At 37.8% G+C, this 19,374-nt stretch overlaps 3 protein-coding genes across 3 annotated transcripts; all 3 read right to left on the reverse strand.

Annotated features, from left to right (window-relative positions):
* Positions 1 to 520: 520 nt before the first annotated feature.
* Positions 521 to 2,612, reverse strand: LOC109175511 (polyphenol oxidase B, chloroplastic-like). Its single transcript, XM_019324779.1, has 3 exons — positions 2,341 to 2,612; positions 1,880 to 2,207; positions 521 to 1,148 (listed from the first exon to the last, which is right to left on the reverse strand). Exons 1-3 carry the CDS (start codon positions 2,595 to 2,597, stop codon positions 657 to 659), a joined length of 1,077 nt encoding a protein of 358 aa, XP_019180324.1. The 5' UTR covers positions 2,598 to 2,612; the 3' UTR covers positions 521 to 656.
* A 656-nt stretch (positions 2,613 to 3,268) lies between these two features.
* LOC109176156 lies at positions 3,269 to 7,864 on the reverse strand. Its single transcript, XM_019325599.1, has 6 exons — positions 7,117 to 7,864; positions 5,346 to 5,511; positions 4,602 to 4,784; positions 4,410 to 4,493; positions 4,069 to 4,150; positions 3,269 to 3,986 (listed from the first exon to the last, which is right to left on the reverse strand). Exons 1-6 carry the CDS (start codon positions 7,536 to 7,538, stop codon positions 3,541 to 3,543), a joined length of 1,383 nt encoding a protein of 460 aa, XP_019181144.1. The 5' UTR covers positions 7,539 to 7,864; the 3' UTR covers positions 3,269 to 3,540.
* Positions 7,865 to 13,996: 6,132 nt separating this feature from the next.
* On the reverse strand, positions 13,997 to 18,671 carry LOC109176270 (protein WVD2-like 3). Its single transcript, XM_019325732.1, has 7 exons — positions 18,503 to 18,671; positions 16,775 to 17,321; positions 16,545 to 16,633; positions 16,347 to 16,431; positions 15,395 to 15,466; positions 15,103 to 15,213; positions 13,997 to 14,674 (listed from the first exon to the last, which is right to left on the reverse strand). Exons 2-7 carry the CDS (start codon positions 17,315 to 17,317, stop codon positions 14,378 to 14,380), a joined length of 1,197 nt encoding a protein of 398 aa, XP_019181277.1. The 5' UTR covers positions 17,318 to 17,321; positions 18,503 to 18,671; the 3' UTR covers positions 13,997 to 14,377.
* Positions 18,672 to 19,374: the final 703 nt, after the last annotated feature.

Below are 19,374 nucleotides of genomic sequence, written 5' to 3' on the forward strand. Positions count from 1 at the left end.
GTATAATTTCAAAATCAATGAAAAAGATTTTAAGTTTGTATCAAATATGGAATACTTTTTAACTTCTACACTTGTACTAGGTACAAGCCCAATACTAATATCGATCAACACCACAAACTTCATATATCATATTAAAAACACATAACAAGCTGGGTTAGACGACACGAGTACAATCTTAAAATTCAAACCCAACTTGTGCAAGTAAAACTATGGGACAAGAATTGAAGAAGAAGAAGAAGAGGTGAGGCTTGGGGTTTAATATAATATAATGAATGTTGTAGCGCCTGGGTCATGGATTGAAACAACAAGGTACATAATTTATATTCGCAAAGTATATAATTTTATAACACAAAATACAAAATATCAAGAAAACACATAACATAGCATTATGGACCCAGCTGGACTGAAATGACGAGATACATAATTCATATACGTAAGATGCATAATTTCATAACACAAGATACAAAAAATCATAACATAAAACATATACATATATTATATATTTACTTATTTTTCAAATATGATTTAGATACATATTATGTTCATAGGCACAAAATTTCACAAGACAAGACACAATTACTAATTTGTTTCACGTATAATATTTCATAACGTAAAACACAAACACATGAACCAGAGTTCATAGTGCAGTGTGAATCTTAACCAGTGATGTCGACACTCTTGACGGTTACCGAATCACCGCCACATTTTGGCACTAGAGTCACCGGAATCTTGTTCTCGCCGCCGAGCGCCAAGTCCTGAAGCACTTGGGCGATTTCCAGGCTCCAAGTAGTCGTCGTCTTGGTCTTCTCCGATCCCTGGCGCGGCCACGCGAAGTTGATGAAACTTCCGGCGAACTCTGCCATTTCGACCTCCAGCGAATTCGCGTCCTTGTTCTCGTTCAGGTACGCGTCAAACCTAATATTCTTTGTCTCATCGTACTCCACGTAGAAATTCAGCACCGTCTCCTTGTCTTCCGTCTCTTTCTTCTTCGTCGACGTCGTCGCCGGCGGCCTCGTCACGTAAAACTTGACAGTCTCGTCTAAGGTCGCCGGCAAGATGGCAGTGGCTGTGGGAAGACTTGATCCGGTGCTGCTCGGGTTTTTTCCGGTGAACGGCTCGAACTTCTTGCTTCTTGGATTCGGCAAATCCTGGCGGAAAGCTAGGGTTTATGCATGCTAATTTTAACACAATTTTGAACTATCCCATTTGTCAAAATTAAGAAAAATGTGACCCAAAAAAAACAAAGAAAATGAAAAAAGTGCATTTAATTTTGAAATGCTACTAGTTCGCTCATTGGCCGGTTATTTCGGATAGACATACATAGCGGGATAGATGCGTTATATAATAACTTGTCTGAATTACAAAGCACCTGAGTGAAGCAATGTTTTTTCCTGAGACATATTCGAAGTAATGTGATGACCAAGTACAAAAATGAGAGACTAAAGGCCTTAGTATGAGAAGTAGGTATTGTTGTTACGCAAAGCAAATTCTGTTTTTCAATGCGAAGCATACAACGATACTGACCAGACGTGAACAATTATTTGTTTGTCATTGAGCTCGAAGCTTGGACATTGTCTCGGATGGTGGCCAACGGTATAACAAAATGACAACAAATTCATCTAAATTCTTTAATAATTCTTTAAAGGATTGTCGAATACTACCAGTCACGGCAATAACAAGACTTACTTTTTTACCAAGTTAAACACAATATTTGCCAACAGACGAACCTCATGGTTATGATTCTGTTTTTTATTTTCTATCCTGCTACGTTTCGTTATTTTAATCATATCTCAACATACAACAATATTAGAAATATAAGTGAAAAATGAGTAAATAGAGTATGAGTTGAATTTTTGCAAGATAAGACATATATATATACCTGATAACTGTAGCCAAGCTTCTCGTTATCCAGACAATCTTCAACCTTAATCCTGACAAGATTATTGTTTTCATCGTACAACACGAACGACGTCTGCAGCCATTCTGGGTCGGTGATACCCGCACGTTTGCCGCCCAGAGTTTGGCAAACGGTCCACCGCCGGTCCACATCGGAGCTGAGGTTCCCCATGCCGGAAACCATGTCAGAAAACGGGGCATAAGCAGCGTGGTCGGGTAAATCGCTGTCTAGCGTGCTGTTCCAGTAAGGCACGAAGATTGTTGAATCTCCAGCCACATTTTGAAGCATTTTTTCATACATGAACAAATACCTGATATACAACATACAAATAAATTATTGATATGATCGATATTAGAGAAGGAGCAATTCAATTCCGTCAAATTTTGGGCAAAAAGTAGAAAATTTGCAGAGAATTCATGGGAGATTATTATCAGTAAGTATACATTCTGTGGAAAGCAACGAAGCTCGCTCCGAAGTGTGCTCCAGGGGAGAATCCAGCTTGGTGCAAACTTTTAAAGAGATCATAATCCGCATGATCGACGGGAAGTCGTCGTTCCTTCAATTTTCTAACGGCGGTCGCAAACTTCTCCCTGGACTCATCGTCTAAGGCGCTATATTCCCGCCGGACGATATGTCGGGAAAATGTGGGGAGCTTATAATCAGTAATAGTACCGGAAAATGGAAGAATAGGTGAATCCATCCCTAGCTCACTCAACATCACATGCATTCTTTAATATAATGTAAAACAAGATAAAAAGTAGATATACATCATAGTCGTAGGTGAGGATGTATATAATGAGAGTTGTACATTAATTTATTGGGTGGTTACAAGGGACCCGCAATGATGTATATACTTATCTTTTTCCAAAATGTTAAATCCTCAATTCCAAGTGCTTCCCACGCTCCAGCCCAGCATTTAGGAGAATGTAAATTACGGTGACTCAATAGCTTAGTAAATAGAACCAAATATCGGTACGCACACTGCTGTTGTCGAGGTTCGAACATTGATTACTTCTTCCAAATACTGCTTACTGAATCAGTGAATTAAGTCCGTCCAAACTCGAAGATATATATACTGAGATAAGGAGTAGTTGTGCAATAATTTATTGGGGTGGTTATAAGGGGACCCTTGATTAGTGCTGCGATTTTCTCCCAATATTTAATTTTTGAATATAACATAACTTTATCTTCTATACCATTTGTACTCGTTCAACTTTAAAGTGAATGAAAAAGATTTTGAGCTTTATATCAAATATTTTTTAACTTGTACTAGGTACAAGCGATGATAATATCGGTTGACACCATAAACATTCTTTTAAATATCATATTAAAAACACATAACAAGCTGGGTTAGACGACACGAGTACAATCTTAAAATTCAATCCAAAAGCTGCCAATGGGACAAGAATTGAAGGAGAAGAAGAGGCGGGGTGACTGGTGAGGCTTGGGGTTTAATAATGTTGTAGCGCCTACCAAATGTCCAAATGAACAAGGCATGATAAACAACTCACAATGTTCAAATCCAAAAAAAAAAGAAAAATAAACAAACAAATTTTAAATATAATCATATTTTTATATTCATTGCAATAGCTAGTACAACAAATGGAAGATGGTTTTCTGGAAAACACAAGTGAGCCAAATCCTCACCTAGGATTTCCTCGTTTCCGGCCAACTCTTTGTCCTGCCCCAATTAACAGAGCTTTGCCTAATAATCCTGTGTGAAGGCTGACCAGAGCCACAGTTCCTCCTATTACCACCCATTTCCAGTCAATTCCGCTGCCATTTCTCCCGTGCTCGACGTTTGAAACCTCACCACTTTGCTCTTCCCTGGACACGACCTCCCGCTGACCATACTCCTCGCTTGATAGTTTCGTGGTGATTCCTGCCATCGTGGCACATCTTGATACCGGTGCATCGGTTTTCCTCATGTTCTGATATGCTCTGAAGCCAGCGTGCAGCTTCTTAACGGTTCCCCACATACCATGACGAACACCTAGCTTTGCGACGTCCTTGGGAATTCCCATGTCTTCGTAATGGGTAAGGGTGACTTCACAAGCAGAGAATTGTCCGTCTCTCTTTTGTGATTCCACTACATCAAAACTTTAACAAGTCAAGGCAAGTTGCATGAAGCGTCCTTGGGAATTCAATTGTTTATGAATCATAGAACCTACCAGGCCTGATAACCCAACTTGAGAAGTACACATCCACACGCCTAGGTTTGTCCCGCTTTGACAAAGCTGGATATGGAACACTCTATAGTTTGGAGCTCGCATGTTAGAACATATACAGCATGCACACTAATGTTAACGGCAATTAAAAAAAATGATTGCAAATGATGTACTGTTAGATAGGATGCTGTGTGCTTCTGTATTTGTATAAACTGGTAAACTTAATCACTGCTACCCACATTTTCAAACAATAGAAGATTATAGGATATAACTTAGCAAGAAACAAACATAAATTTGCAGCTTGGTGTTTAAGTTCTACAAATTCGTATTCAAGAAACTTGTACCTTTGTTACACAATAATATGCTCTTCCTGATTCCCATATTCGTTTACCAATGATATACTCACGATCGCTGCAGAAAAATGGAAACTGCATACAGCAGTTTCAAGCCATCTGAGTGTTACATATTAACTTGGACCAGGTAATTAATAGAATTATGTAGCAGATATATGTAGAAACCTCTCATCTTTAACAAACCTTTTTGATCCAGTGAACTATCATGAACCCATTATGAGAACATTCCTGCAATATCTTGAAGTATGCAAGCATCGGATCCCATTTAGGCCTAAACTCATCATCCCAGAAGAAATCTCTGACAAGCTCCGGAGTTGCATCCTCAAACACAGTTTTGCTCCGGAGTAGCAACCCAGGTGGGCCATTCTGGGGAAAAAAAGGGATTCAGTTAAAAAATAATAATAATAAAAAATGAACAGACATGGAAGGGGAGATTCATGTTTACTTGTATCAAGTTTGAAACAAATTAAAACAAATGATCATGTGTGCATGTGTCTATAACGTGTACAAAGAATGTCCTAGCAGAACCATGCCTAGGATTACAGGCTCAGCAGTCAACACAGCACAAATCAAGGTTATAACTTCATTCTTTTGCTGTTTTGCAAGCCACGTAAATGACCGTAGAAGGCATGATTTGCTATAAATGCATTTTAGAAATTTTAGACAAACTTCTATGGAACTAATGAAAGCATGAAAAGGTCTGGCTATAAGAGATAAACAGAAGAATTACAGAGGAAAAGCTAGTCACTCTTCACACCAGTATGGGAGAAAGAGAAACAAAGAGAATTGAGGTTAAACATACAAATGTGGTTAGAGGATAGTCATGTAATTCTAGTCATTTTTCAAAACGAAAACTATAATAATGAAGGAAAAGCTGATCAGAAAATAAGGGAAAAAAATATACATCAAAGACAAGTTTAAACAAACCTCAGCCTCATGCCGCCAAGCTTGGTATGTCATGTTTGAAGTAGACCGTTCCATCATGCTTTGCCATGCCATCTCCCCATATTTGCCATCTAGAAGTAGCAAAAAATGTTCCAGATCATTTTCTGTTACATCCTCTTTCTCTTGGCCAGAATTTCCAGTAATGCACCTGCACAACCAGTAAAGCAAAATTAAACAGCTAATATTCATAACCCAAGAGGACTGTGTTACTTTAACAACATTAAATAAAATAGGACAGTTTTCTGGCCCAAAATATTTGTCAAATCAGGATTAGCATTGCTGATACAACCTAATCTTTTCAAAAATACATCAACTGTTTGATCAAATTAAGTATAAGTTCAAATTGCAGGAAACAATTGGACTGTTGCCTATACCAATTCATACTGAGATATGCAATACCAAAGGATGTGGAAAAATTGAGAGTTTGTTAGGGCTTAGGAGGATGTTGTAACTATAAAGACAATACTCACTCCAAAGTAAGTTAGGAAGCAAGAAAATCAGGTGCATCATATTCTAAGTGAACAAGAATAGTTTGAATCACAAGCAAGAGTTACTATATGAAGCCATGGTCATGTTAAGCCAGTATCTGGATGAACAGATATTGACTAGACATGGTTAGTTATTGGAATCTCACCTGTAGTTTTTGCCCTTCATAGAGGATGAACAGATAAAGCATTAATGACAAAGGTGGGCAAAAATTTATATAAGAGGTGGAAAATCACACAAATAGAGCTCCTGCAAGAACTTAGTGGTGCATGCATTCAACCAAAACACACAAAACTTGAAATTTTTCTCCAAGTATTTGGTTCTTTATGTAATTGTAGTTGCAAGTACTACCTTTCCTGAACAAGCTTGTTTCTACCATATATGTTATTCTTTTGCAAAGCTCTATATTTAAGAACAGAGAGATATGGTCCTTGTTCCCAAAACAAATGGGAACAACTTCTGACATCACATGAACTATATGACAATATTCCCAATGTAGTTAGAAACTTCAAAGAGCTATGCAGAAAGCACATATGTTGTGTTAGAAAGGAATGCAAACCTCTATACCTCATTGCAGATACCTACACAACCAAACAAGAAGAAATTTATGCATACTGCCTTTACATGGACAATGACTACTATGCACACTATAAACAACCAGCCAAAATGGATTGATATCTTAGTAAAATGACAACCAAGCAAAAAGTAAGTAGCAGGTTCCTACTCCCTTTAAATCTCCACATTAAAATGCAACCAAACAGAAGTAATCAATGCTACTTCCTCTACACATAATCTAATAATCACATAGACAAAGCAATATCAAAGCTTTAACTAAATCAGACAAATCCTTGGATCATTCAATGTTGTTATCCACTTTAACACCACCTTACTCTATTAACCCAAAAAAATTGTTGAACTATCACTGGATTTACACTTCTGGGCAACATTTGATTGCTTAAAGTGTTATGTTTCTCTTTTTCCATATGGGTTGTGGATGGAAACTAGAAAGGTATCTTACCTTTTCAGTTAAAAGAAAACTATTACTTGAATGACTGGACAAATATCTAAATTCTCTATATTTCAAATGTTTATGCACTTAAGGTGCAGTTAATGAACATAAAGCATGACCATAGTTGCTCTTCAATTTCTATAATTTCTATAAATCAATATAAAGCAGAAACATAAATGCATAGGTATTATTGTTCTTAAACTGACCTATCACTTATAGACACACAGACAGACAAAAGTGCTTCAAATTAGAACATACTGGATAATATCCTCAGTGCTCCTCCTCTCAATCAAATCCGAGGCCGTGGTCGTCCAAGCAGCACCTTCTCCATCCACCGGAGCCGAAACATCCACCGACTCGGAAGACGGTTTCCGCGTCCTGCCACGGAAACTATTCCACAACCTCCGGCCAACCGAGAACGCAGACAGAGCCGTGAATGCGAACCAGAGGCGGCGAGCACCGAACCCGGGAGGAGCGGTCCAGACAATCCGGTTCAACTTAGACCTAAGGCCGAGAGCCAGAATCCCGGTCCAGCGCGGCCGCCAGGACCAGCCAATCATGAGGCCGATCATCACCGCCACCCAAATCGGGACGATGCAGACCAAAATGTCGACGAATGCTTCCATCACCGCTGGCTTATTGAGCAGCTCCACCATTCCCACCCACCACTCCACCTCCATTTCCTCTAACGATCCCCGACGAAAGATAAGCGTTGTAGTACGCCGACGGACGCACCTACTCGTATCGGCATTAACGAACGTGATTGAAGAGATGGAGCTGGAGAAGCATTTGATTACATAGATAGATAGATAGATAGATTGATAGATAGATACAGGCTAACTGAATTTTGGCCGGAGGGGAAGGCTTGAGGGAGGGAGGGAGGGAGAAAATGGGAATTCGTGGCGAAATCACGACGGTGTCAATTTTGACGGTACATCACTCATTTCGTTAATCCTCGCTGTTATCCGTCTGAGCTCGGCGCGTGGATGCAACTTGTTCTGGAAACGGGGATCCGTACGGATGCAATTTATGTTAAATTCAATAAGAGTTAATACCCAAAATTGTCCTCAACTATAGTGGTTTTTCTCAATTTCGTCCTAAACGACTTTGGTGTCATAAAATAGTCCCAGACTTTTGTGTTACCGCTTAATATTATCCTCCGTTTATTTTTTCATCGAAGGATGTTAAATTCGAGGATAATTTAGTAATTTTACATTTAAAGTCTTCTCCGTCTCCTTTACTTCACCGGTGTTCTCTCCGTCTCCGAAGACCACCTCACAAATCTGACCTGCACTCCCTCCATTCTTCCTCAAAACCTACGAGAACATCAATTTGGACTTTACAGTCCCTTCAAATATTCATCAATTTGGACTTTACAGTCCCTTCAAATATTTGTGGCGTAGATCTAACCTGCACTCCCTTCACTACCACCTTGCAACTCTGACCTGCACTCCCTCCCTCCATTTATTTTTCTGTCAAATATAGTCAATATAGTCATCGCATTCATCGATCCTACCTGCATCTCGCCCACTATTCGAAGGATTGGACGAAGCTTTGACCTAATCGCATCCAGCGGTGGCCTCCCTCTCACAAATTGCCCCACCAAGGTACGATCCTTTTCAATTGTTGCTAGATAACCCCCCACTCCTCCTCTGTTATTCTTACTATCGCTTTCCTTGGTAGCAATTTACTGAGATTACTCTCGAATATCCAGTCTGCGAACTTGCTTGGCGTGTAGATGCCCAATCTCTATTTTGTGGCGTAATTTAAAGGAATAGAGCACAATCTGGAATCAAATCCCCAATCAGATCATCAATTTAGACTTCCGGGAGAATTCTGGGCATTTTTGTTGATTTCCCCTTTTTCGACGACCGGACGGCCGCAGATGAGGTCCACCCCTGCCCGCCGAGTTGCCTCACCAGCCTCCAACCTGCTCTCGTGAACCGCCGAGTGTATATGCGAACAAATCTCCTTGTGTGTATAATATGAATATATTGATAATAATCTGCATTTCACTATAAATGTTTAAGTGTATGGTTAAGTGATTAATGTTAAGAAATGGTCGCAATTTGAGGTATTGAGACGGAGAGAACACCGGTGAAGTAAAGGAGACGGACAGAAGACCTAAATGTAAAATTACTGAATTATCCATGAACTTAACATTCTTTTGACAGAAAAATAAACGGAGGACAATATTGAGCGATAACACAAAACTCTGGGACTATTTTATGACACCAAAGTCGTTTAGGACGAAATTGAGAAAAACCACTATAGTCGAGGACAATTTTGGGTATTAACTCAATTCAATAATACCTCCAATGGTCCTCCGAGTATTAAAGTATTACCATGTGTAGTCCTTCGAGTTTAAAACGACTACGAGACGTTTTTCGAGTGTAAAAAAATAACCACCCGTGGTTCTCCGTTAGATTTGGTGTTAAATGGACGTTAAGTGTGAGGGCAAACTTGTCATTTCTACTATGAGAAAGAGTTAATACCTCAAATGGTCCTCCGAGTATTAAGGTATTACCAGGTGCGGTCCCTTGACTTTAAAACGACCACTAGACGTCCTACTAGTTTAAAAAAATTACCACTCGTAGCCCTCTATTAGGTTTGCTGTCAAAGGGGTGTTAAGTATTAGGGCAAAGATGTCCTTTCACCTATATTTCTTCCTCACAAGTTTTGCGGATCCTTCCACCCACTGAATGCCACCTCAAGAGGTCACTCTACTTCGGCGAGAATGGCAACGAAGGAAGCTTTGGCCTTCGGTCGTCAATGGCGAAAGCCATGGGTTTCAAAAAATGGGTAGCTCTGAAGATAGGCGAACCACCTGTGGATTATACCATTAACTCCTCTTTCTCTCTCTCCGCAAAGATGGAGTCTTTGGACGACCCTTCATCCATTGTTTCTTGTTACAGGGTAGTGATCTTGTAGTTTTGTATGGGATGGAATTTGAAGATGGTAAAGTGTAAACGAAGGTTGTGACACCCCCGAGTGTCGAACTCAAGGTTGGCAAATCAGAGTGATTAGAATGCAAGACAATTAGTTGTCACAACGCATTGATAAGAAGATTAGGTGCAAGGTAGGGATGTGAAAGGAAACATATGCAATGGACAATGAAGGAAGGAACATAAACTAAAATTGAAACAATCAAAATAAGGAAACGAAAATTGGATAGATGTATCTAGGGTTCATGCATCTAGTAGCCTAAGGTAGATGACCTATGTAAGAATGCAAGACTCTACCTAGGAAGAATTAATGGCACCTACACTAGGTTGCATAGAACATAGACTCTCCTTTCCTACGTCGGTGGAGGCATTTAATCAAACCATAGGCTCTCCTTTCCTACGTTGGTCGAAGCACGTACGTGCGTATGGGATACGTACGTTGTCCATCTTCGCGACGCATTGGGCCTTCGTTGTTGGCTTCCGGTCACCTTACTCCCTTGCGCTAACTTCCGGGTTGTCCCGGTTTGATTCATCCTATGCCACTTTGCCTCGTTTTCGTCCAATTTAACCTATAAAACCATAAAATACAAAGTGCGGTGGCAATTTATAACACAATGCACAATATTAGCTTAAATGGCCTAAGAATAGTACACAAATGATTGTTTATAGCTTAAAACTCACCCTTAATGGACCTTGAAAACGTGTGTTTTTGACACTTATCAGGTAGCTCTCTATGTTGATTCTTGGGCACAAAGTTTTCTTATACATGTACCCAAAATTTCCTTTTACTCCATGAATGCGGTATGCTTGATTAAGAAAAAGTGGTGAAAGTGGATACAGAAAAGGATCTAGTGACAGTGATCAGGAAACTAGACGTGAAGGCGATGATGGAGGATTTCAAGAAGCATCTGGGAGGGGGGGGGGGGCGGGGGGGGGGGGGGAGATGTTGCAGGCATACCATTACGGTAAACGAATAGGGAAGAAATATAGGTGAAAAGACAACTTTGTCCTCAAACTTAACGCCCCTTTGACAGCAAACCTAACTGAGAATCGGTGGTAATTTTTTTAAACTACATACCTCATACACCATCTAGAGAGAGCTGAGTAAAGTGAGAGACAAAATACGTGTTATCTCTGCAGCAGTCCGAATTGTTCAACCATCTCAAGAACTATGGCTGGAGGTTAATCGGTCCTATTATCACATATTATATGATGCATGTGATATATTTAGTCTAACAGAAGCCCCTTTCCCAAGTGCATTATATCCCCCTATCACACATGAACCAATGATTCATGCATTTCACGGAAATGTATATTAAATTATTTTGTAATGTATATTTAATTTCGATATTGTTGGCTCTTGTAAGATCTCTCACCCCCACCCTCATACACAAACATAATTGCACTTGATCAAGCTTTAATTTCATGTCTGCATTTGACTAATAATAAACACTATCCCCATTTCCACACTCAACTGTAGACTTCTAGTCCTTATAATACTATTTTAATTGAAATTTATTGTGAGTTACGTTCTATTGACAAGATCGAAAATTAACAGTCATTTTCGAAAGTGCACTTTGAATGAAGCATGTCTTGTGACTCTAACACTTAAAAAGACCACAAGAAGGTAAACAGGCAACCTAAGTTGCCTATAGTTGACTTGTTTAAATTAAGAACGCCAGTAGACAATTCACACAGAAAGTCGAACTTGAAACATTTTGCATTGTCAATTGAATTTTAATTCAATTCAATGTTCTTGACAATATGCAATAAAGAATCTTAAATGGGAGACTATGTTGTCTAGCATTAGATGTAGTCATGAAGAGAGTAGGTTAATTTGGATCAAAGAGATATATATATATATATATATATATATATATATATATATATATATATATATATATATATATATATATATATATATTTTTTTTTTCTTTTTTTTTTTTCTTTTATGGCATGGATTGTTGGGTTGGGATTTGAAAGGTAGAGTCTGGTATCCTACCATCGAATTATGGCGCTGACCCAAATTGATATCAAGAACTTTTGGTGTAGTGGCATGTGAATATATGGTCTTCATCCTCTCTTGATGGTGATTTTTTACGACATTGTTTGTTGCTTTTCTAGTATAAAATGTCTTAATTAGTTTTTAGTTTTACATTCGATGATAATAGTATAGTTGAGGGACAACTGGACAATTAAGTATTTTTTTTAAATACTCATGATTCTTTACAATGTAGTATATATTCTATTATCTATACCTTCTCAAAGATTTTCAGATCAAAGAATTTAAGTCCTCACCACCGAGATTTCGAACCTATGAGCATCCTTTGGTGGGAGACAATTAGTTAAATTGTTTTTTTTTTTTATATATATCTAAATGGAAGGGGAGACCCGGGAAAACAAAGATTAGCTATCAATACTACTTTTACTACCGGATAATAAAATGTAATACAAGGCACATGGTTGCAATAATGTTTTGGTGAAGATAGCAAACATCCACCTACATCACCCTATTACATTTATCCACCTTCAGCCCCCCTCCAGGAAACCACACCCCAATAACTTGAAACACTCCCGTCGTGTTTTTGGCTCGGAATTTGAGGGCATAAACAATCCCTCCCACGATTACCTCCTCATCATCAGGCACGCTCTCAAACTCCCATTTTCCTGGCTAAAATGACAAAATAATTAATAAATACCAAATATCAAATTGAATAAAGAAACAGAATAAAATAAAATAAAATAAAATAAAATAAAACTGTACATACATTACTTTTCTGATACTCATCAATAGCCATTTTACATATATTAACAATAATTTTGTGCTGTTCAAAAGGATTTGCTGGCAAATTAAAAGCAGAGAACTGAAAGTTTTTTATAAAAAATAAAAAGATAAAAATAAAAAGAAAACAGATACATACTGCTTGTCTTGGCAACCAGTCAGTATGAAATAACGTCATCATTTCCTCCGGAGTCATGGGCTTATCCCCAGTGGTGGAACGGGAGAGCCCGGTGGAGAGGAGTCCGGCGTAGAGGGGTAGGCCATGGTGGGGGGCTGCAGGCGGGGAGATAAAAATCAATATTTTGCCTCAAGATCTCGTTCACTAACATTAAGGTCAACTTTTGAGTATTGCTCAGACATTTTTTCTTAACCTTCAATTCCTTCTTTGAATGTGTGGGGGTTGTTGGAATCCATTCATAAAGAAGGAAATTTTGGTTTTATTTGTATTCCTATTTTTCTGGAGCTGACTAACTTAATCATTCTCCTTGCCCGAAGGGAAAAAAAAAAAAAGCTTCTTCGATTCTTTCCTTTGCTTTCATACACGTCTGAGCATATATACAAAATATAAATTTGTGTTTACCTGTTGAAAGTTTGCCGGTCCGTCATCGAAAAATATTAAGCTTTTAAGGTAGTGTTTATGTGACACAGCACGAAGAATTGTCTTTCTTGTTCTATTTGAAATTCTCTTCGTTTTCCATATTCGACATCCACATGCAGAAGCAGAGTAAATACCCAACCGTTAAAAGCTTAATATGTTTATTTCCCTTTCTGCTTTGACTTTAAGTTCTACGCAGGCATTGTGGGTGATTTATCCAACATGGCAGGAGACAAAGATCGGCTCCAGCCGAGGATTGTGCATAAATTTGTGTAGTTCAGGAACCTAATTGCATCTTTTTTGAGCTCAATGACTTATAATTGTACTTTGGTGTGCAGTACAGTGACCTATTTGACCCTTATTCCCATAAATATTTGATTAATGATAAATAATTGATAGTATAATTGAGGAAAGAACCTTATAATTCATTTAGGAAACGTATTATTTTCCTTGAAAAACTTCTTGTAATTCAAGAACATAAGATAACTCTTCACTCTATTTTGTTCTTATACTCATACTTCTTCAGATAATGTAAAAACATTTTTTATAGTGATAAAATTCATACATATTTTTAAGAACTTTGTGTCAAACTTTCATTTGACTATTTGACTAAAAAAAGACTCGTGTGAGACACAGTCGTACTCTGAATCAATCTCAATAATAAAGAAACCAAATGCCCTGCACAAAAGATTGATACAATAACTCAATCTTTCAACTTAGGGCACAGGGTGAATGAACTACTAATACAATTGCAAGATAGAGTAAGAGTCAAATTCTACAAGAACGACCAGAACCAAATCCAGATTATGCTCATCGTGGAGCGAATACCGAAAAATGTCACTTTATTCTCGAGTATGGGAGAGTCAAAATAAATTACATACATACATAAGACTACATTACAGCAGGTGTAGCAAGTTTCTTTTTTTTTTTTTTTTTTTTTTTTTTTTTTTTTTTTTTTTTTTACATAGAAATGAATGTAATTACAACATGGTGAGGTTGAGTTCTTCTTCACACAATATATATGGATGGGCATATAACTTAAAGGAGAAAATTTACACTTCCATAAATTAACATAAACAGACCACTGCAGAGGGGTCAAGAGCTTGATACAGCAACCAAAAGCACCACAAGAAGAGAAACAGATGAAAGGAGAGAGGCTTTCCACTTATTAAATTAGGAGAAAAACTCACTGATGAATCAAGAATGAACAGCAATGCCAACATTTATCTCTTGATGTCTCTCAGACACAACGGACTCGGTTGTGTCCGCTTTGTTGTGGTTGGGATCATCTTCTAGTTCGAAAGTTTCAGTGCCATTTTGGACATCGGCACAGTGTTTTCTACTCTTTGAAGCGAACATGGTACTGTCCCTATAAACGCCAAGACTGTGACGATTTGCTTGGCCGCTGTCTCCTGTCCCTTTGTCTGAACCAGCTGCATCACTGCAGCTCTTTCTTCTTCCCAACTTTGGTGATTTTGCACGAGTTGGTGGGGCCTGCCATACATACGAGGCAGTTAGAGATTGGTCAAAAGGTGATCCATATTGTTCCATTCATAACCAGCTTGGTTGGCGTGAGTGGTCGTGCACTCTCATCCCTTAAGAGAGATCGGGAGTTCAAACCCCCTCTCGTATGGAAAAGCCAATCTGGGCAACACTTTGCCCCTTAATTGGGCCGGCCCGGTGCGAACGGGGATTAGTCTGAGTATGGTACGGGCTTAAAGGTTCCTCTTACAGTTAGGGCCTGCTCAGGACACCTCGTGGTCTTACCAAAATAATTTTTCCATTTCATACCGCAACTCAATAATCAAATATTCAAATATACTTCATGTAATACTGTTGAAGCTTCCGAAACATGAATCAATGAAAGGATAATACATCATATAAGCATTTTATCCATTATATGTGCAGAACAAATGTAGTACCTTCTTTAGTTCAATCTTGGCCGGTGGTCCATCATGGTAGAAGCTTGGCATCGGGTTTGCTTTAAATAATAAACTCTTCCTCAGTTGCTTTATAGCTACTTCAGTCTCTTCCTGAAATGTTGAGGAAGGGATAAAATCGCAAGGGATACATCTTATTGCTGTGGTTCATTATTTCGATATTTATTTATATATTTATTGCTTTAGTAGTTTTTAGCATGAGTTTTGAGGGCGGGCTGGTATTCCTAGATAGCGGTTAGCAGGAGTAAAATGAAGATGGTGACTCAAATAATACCTTTGTTCTTGCCTCCGATTCACTTTTCTCAGCCTCCAGAGCTTGATGTTTCTCCTCCAACTTCGAGTAAAACTGATCAACAGAAATAAATAAATAAATAAATTCATTAGCTAAGAATTTTGTATCCTAGATTAGATTGAGCAAGGTTGTTGTGCACATTGGAAAGCAGGAAAATGACTTCGGGAAAATGACTTCTGGAAAATGAGTCATTTTCCGGAAAACATTTTCCATTTCTTGTGTTTGGCAGCACACGGCAGAAAACAGTCTTTGTGTGTTTGGTTCATTTTCGGAAAATGAGATAAAATTGTATAATTAACCATTTTATATAATTAGTTATTTTATTTAAAATAAAAAATTATAATAAAATTTATTTTTTAAAAGCAAATAATATTAATTATTAAAAAAAAAAAAAAACGGTTCCGGCGAGGGAAACCAGAGAGACGTTCTCTCTGGTTTCCCTCGCCGGAAACCAGAGAGAAGGACTTCTCTCTGGTTTCCCAGACTTCTCTCTGGTTTCTTCCGGCGAAACCAGAGAGAAGGTTCCGGCGAGGGAAACCAGAGAGAAGTTCTCTCTGGTTTCCCCACTTCTCTCTGGTTTCCCTCGCCGGAAGGAACCAGAGAGAACTTCTCTCTGGTTCCCTTCCCCTTCCTCACTGTTTTTCTTTTTTTCTTTTTTAAGATTTCCGGCGGAAACCAGTGGTCTGGTTTCCGCCGGAAACATTATTGGTCATTGGCGGAAAATGACTTCCGCCAAATTTTGGCGGAAGTCATTTTCCGCCAAATTGGCTTGGTTTTCCCCAGTCAACGGAAAATATTTTCCGTTGACTGGGTTTTCCAAGCCTTGCCAAACATGGGAAACCCGGAAAATGACTTCCAGAAGTCATTTTCCGGGTTTCCAAACACAACCTAAAACGTAAAAACAAAAAACAAAAATCAGGATAGTGAGTTATACCTCCTTCCTTCTCTCTGCACGTTTGGTGCATCTAAATACTGGAGCTGATGCAACAGTTGCCCTAGGTTTTCTTCCCGATGCAGTACTTCACATAGTCAACAAAATTATTAAAAATCAAAACAAATCGAAGAGAAGGGGCCAAATCAGGGACCCCAAAAAAGAGATGTTATAAATTTAGCTCAAAGAGAAAGGGCATACAAAGAAGTAATTGAGCATGAATCTTCATCATCGGGATGCTTCTTGTTATCAGGTTGCAGTGGCTTTCTTGTTGCCACGGGTAAGACTAACTGCACACAAAAAGGGAATCAGTGATCTATAAGAGCTAACCTTACAAGTTACAACCCTCTTGGTCCAATAACTATGTACAAAATTCCATTAACTAAGAGACAAAATAAAGAAAAAAACTTACGCCGAGCAAAGGCAACTACCTGATTTTGTTTGGTACCGGTTGGGTGTTGCAAGGTGTTTGTTTGAGATGGCTTATTCACAGGTGTGATGTTATCCACATCATTCCCAACAAGACGGTTTCCATTAGAAGCACGTTTTTCAGTTGCCAGAGCAAACGGCTGAGGAACTGTGAACTTTGTTTTGCAGTTTCCAGCAACCGATTTGGTTGCAGTTTTTACAGAAGCTCCTGATTTTGGGTTAATATCGGCTGCTTTTGAAACTTCAGAGTCAATATCCTTCTCGGGCAACATAATCTCAGATTTCGAGCTCGGCTCATCATGTTCCTTAAACTTATCATCTTCAGGAGGTCTAGAAATCGGAATTGATGTTTCAGCAGTGCACTCCTTCACTTCATACTCCTTTCCTTCAGAATTCTCTTCCGGCATACTGGTTTCTCCTTCCACACTAGCATGCTCATGATCGACATCTTGATTACTACTTAGATCCTGTGAAATAACATCCTGAACGTTCACAACGCTATCAAGCTCTTTGTCCATACAAATATCAATAACTTCCATCCCCATAGATCTGCAAAAATTTAAGCATGCATTAGATGAGAAAACATATTTTTCCATCCCATCATTCAGTCATAGAAACTATGTGCTTGATAAAAAATTAAAAAAAAAAAAAAAAAAAAAAGTACGTGAAGCGGTAATCACATAGATCTTTACTTAGGTTGATCTCCGAAAACAAATGTCCATTCAGCAGTTGCCGGATTTGATTTCAGCCGAAAAACTTAAGACACAAACATCAAAATACAGCAGAAAAGAATTTTCTATTCACAATAGCATCTCAATGAGGATTTACATCTTTTCATGTTCTTAAAAATGACAAAGACACATATACACATATGTCCAATAACGGGCATCCAAGCATTCACCTACCACCCTTAAAAACTTAAACACGAATTGATTTCACATAAGAAACAGATTTGAAATGCCAGATTCAAAGGCAGATGTACCGAAGAAGGAAGAACCTATTGATACTTTAACAAAAGTTAATCAAATGTATGGATTAAGCAAAATCAAAAGGAGCAAAAAATGATTACTGATAAAGAGGAGGAACAAGCAGAATCATTAAGCTGCCTAATTTAAATATAAAGAAAAGCTATCTAAAATAATAGCACTAAAAGTAAAAGTATACACATCAAATCATTATATCAAACACCTTTCCCCCCCAAATGTAACACCTTATCAGATATATACCCAAATAAGTGAAATCACCCTTTTAACTCCAACAACAACAAAGGAAAAGCTCTGTGTCAATTGAAACAAAATTTAAAGCTAAAAATTAGATTTCAACTAATGAAAGATAAACATAGTTCTTCAAAAATAAAAGACCAATGTAAGTAAGTGAATAAATCACAAAATCCATAACGACAAAATCCAATCTTTAATTCAACCCATTATAAAGTTCTACTTACACTTCACATTGTATTAGCTAAATCAATCTCTAATTTGACTCCCACCTGATAATCAATCGGTTAATCAATTTCCAGTGAATCTCCAAATCCCAGTTTCCACATTCTAGAATTACTAAATCAAAACCCTGCAAGAACCCTTTCAGGATTGCATCTCACGCAGATCTACACTTAAATTGACAGCTACCAAAGGCACATTTCAATAGAAAGACAAACAACAACAGATCAATGGAAATGCAAAGAGAGAGAGAGAGAAATAGAAGACTGAATTTCAGCTCTTGGAACTGACCCAGGAGAAGAGAAAGCCACTGTTTGCTTCTTCCGGGTCGGTCTGATCTTTTCTGTGCTTTGCCTTATCGAGGAGTTGTGGAGCGGTGTCTCTGTTTCTACCGTCTCTGTTGCACTATTTATATGAGCTTTGCATGCTCTATAGATGAAAATACATTTTATAAAACAGATAAAACCAAAAAGTTTAGGTACTGTATTTTATAATCATGTTTCTGTCTCTTATATAAAAAATGACCTTGTAGTCTAGTGACTCTTCCAAATGAACAGATACTATATTGTAACAATAGCATTCAAAAAATATATATATATAACATAAGAAATCAAAAGAAAAAGTTATTGACACAAAAACTATCTCGATATCTCTTATATTAAGTTTCATACATATGTCATTCAATTACAAAATAATAAAACTATCATTATCCCTGCAATATTTTCTCACTTTCAAAAATAGATCTCACTTCTACATCATCAAATTTACAATTCTTCAACTATTTTCTCTACATACCTAAAATACTCTCTCACTCTAAAAAATGATCTCATTCATATTATATTATAAATACAATAATAAAATAATATTAAAATAACAACAACAAAAAAAGTCAAAAAGTTGTCATACGTGGCAACCTTTTTGCTTGCTTGAAAGCTTGCTATTTTAGCAAGCTTTTCACGGAGGATAAAAAATTAAAACAAAATAAAAATAAAAAGTCCACATCATTTTGCAAGTGGTCTTTTTTTAGGGACGAGGACAACCTAATAAATTGATATTGATTTCTGTTATAGAAAGTTTCACTAAATTACAAGGTCTATACTTTTTTTTTAAACGTTATGAGGGGAGAAACACGGAGTAAAACACTAACAAAACGGAGCTAGGCA

This window comes from Ipomoea nil, unplaced genomic scaffold (genome assembly GCF_001879475.1).
Source record: "Ipomoea nil cultivar Tokyo-kokei standard unplaced genomic scaffold, Asagao_1.1 scaffold0688, whole genome shotgun sequence".
NCBI lineage: Eukaryota > Viridiplantae > Streptophyta > Magnoliopsida > Solanales > Convolvulaceae > Ipomoea > Ipomoea nil.

What these genes read in the sequence shown, in the direction of transcription:
- LOC109176270 (XM_019325732.1), bottom strand. Translation starts at nt 17,317, where the DNA reads ATGGGGATGGAAGTTATTGATATTTGTATGGACAAAGAGCTTGATAGC. An exon ending in TCATGCTCAATTACTTCTTT is followed by an intron (nt 16,432 to 16,544) that starts GTATGCCCTTTC and finishes GACTATGTGAAG; the next exon opens with TACTGCATCGGGAAGAAAAC. An exon ending in AATCGGAGGCAAGAACAAAG is followed by an intron (nt 15,214 to 15,394) that starts GTATTATTTGAG and finishes TCAACATTTCAG; the next exon opens with GAAGAGACTGAAGTAGCTAT.
- LOC109176156 (XM_019325599.1), bottom strand. Translation starts at nt 7,538, where the DNA reads ATGGAGGTGGAGTGGTGGGTGGGAATGGTGGAGCTGCTCAATAAGCCA. An exon ending in TAGTTCACTGGATCAAAAAG is followed by an intron (nt 4,494 to 4,601) that starts GTTTGTTAAAGA and finishes TGCTGTATGCAG; the next exon opens with TTTCCATTTTTCTGCAGCGA. An exon ending in AAGTTGGGTTATCAGGCCTG is followed by an intron (nt 3,987 to 4,068) that starts GTAGGTTCTATG and finishes GTTTTGATGTAG; the next exon opens with TGGAATCACAAAAGAGAGAC.
- LOC109175511 (XM_019324779.1), bottom strand. Translation starts at nt 2,597, where the DNA reads ATGGATTCACCTATTCTTCCATTTTCCGGTACTATTACTGATTATAAG. An exon ending in TTCGTTGCTTTCCACAGAAT is followed by an intron (nt 2,208 to 2,340) that starts GTATACTTACTG and finishes GTTGTATATCAG; the next exon opens with GTATTTGTTCATGTATGAAA. An exon ending in AGCTTGGCTACAGTTATCAG is followed by an intron (nt 1,149 to 1,879) that starts GTATATATATAT and finishes GCTTTCCGCCAG; the next exon opens with GATTTGCCGAATCCAAGAAG.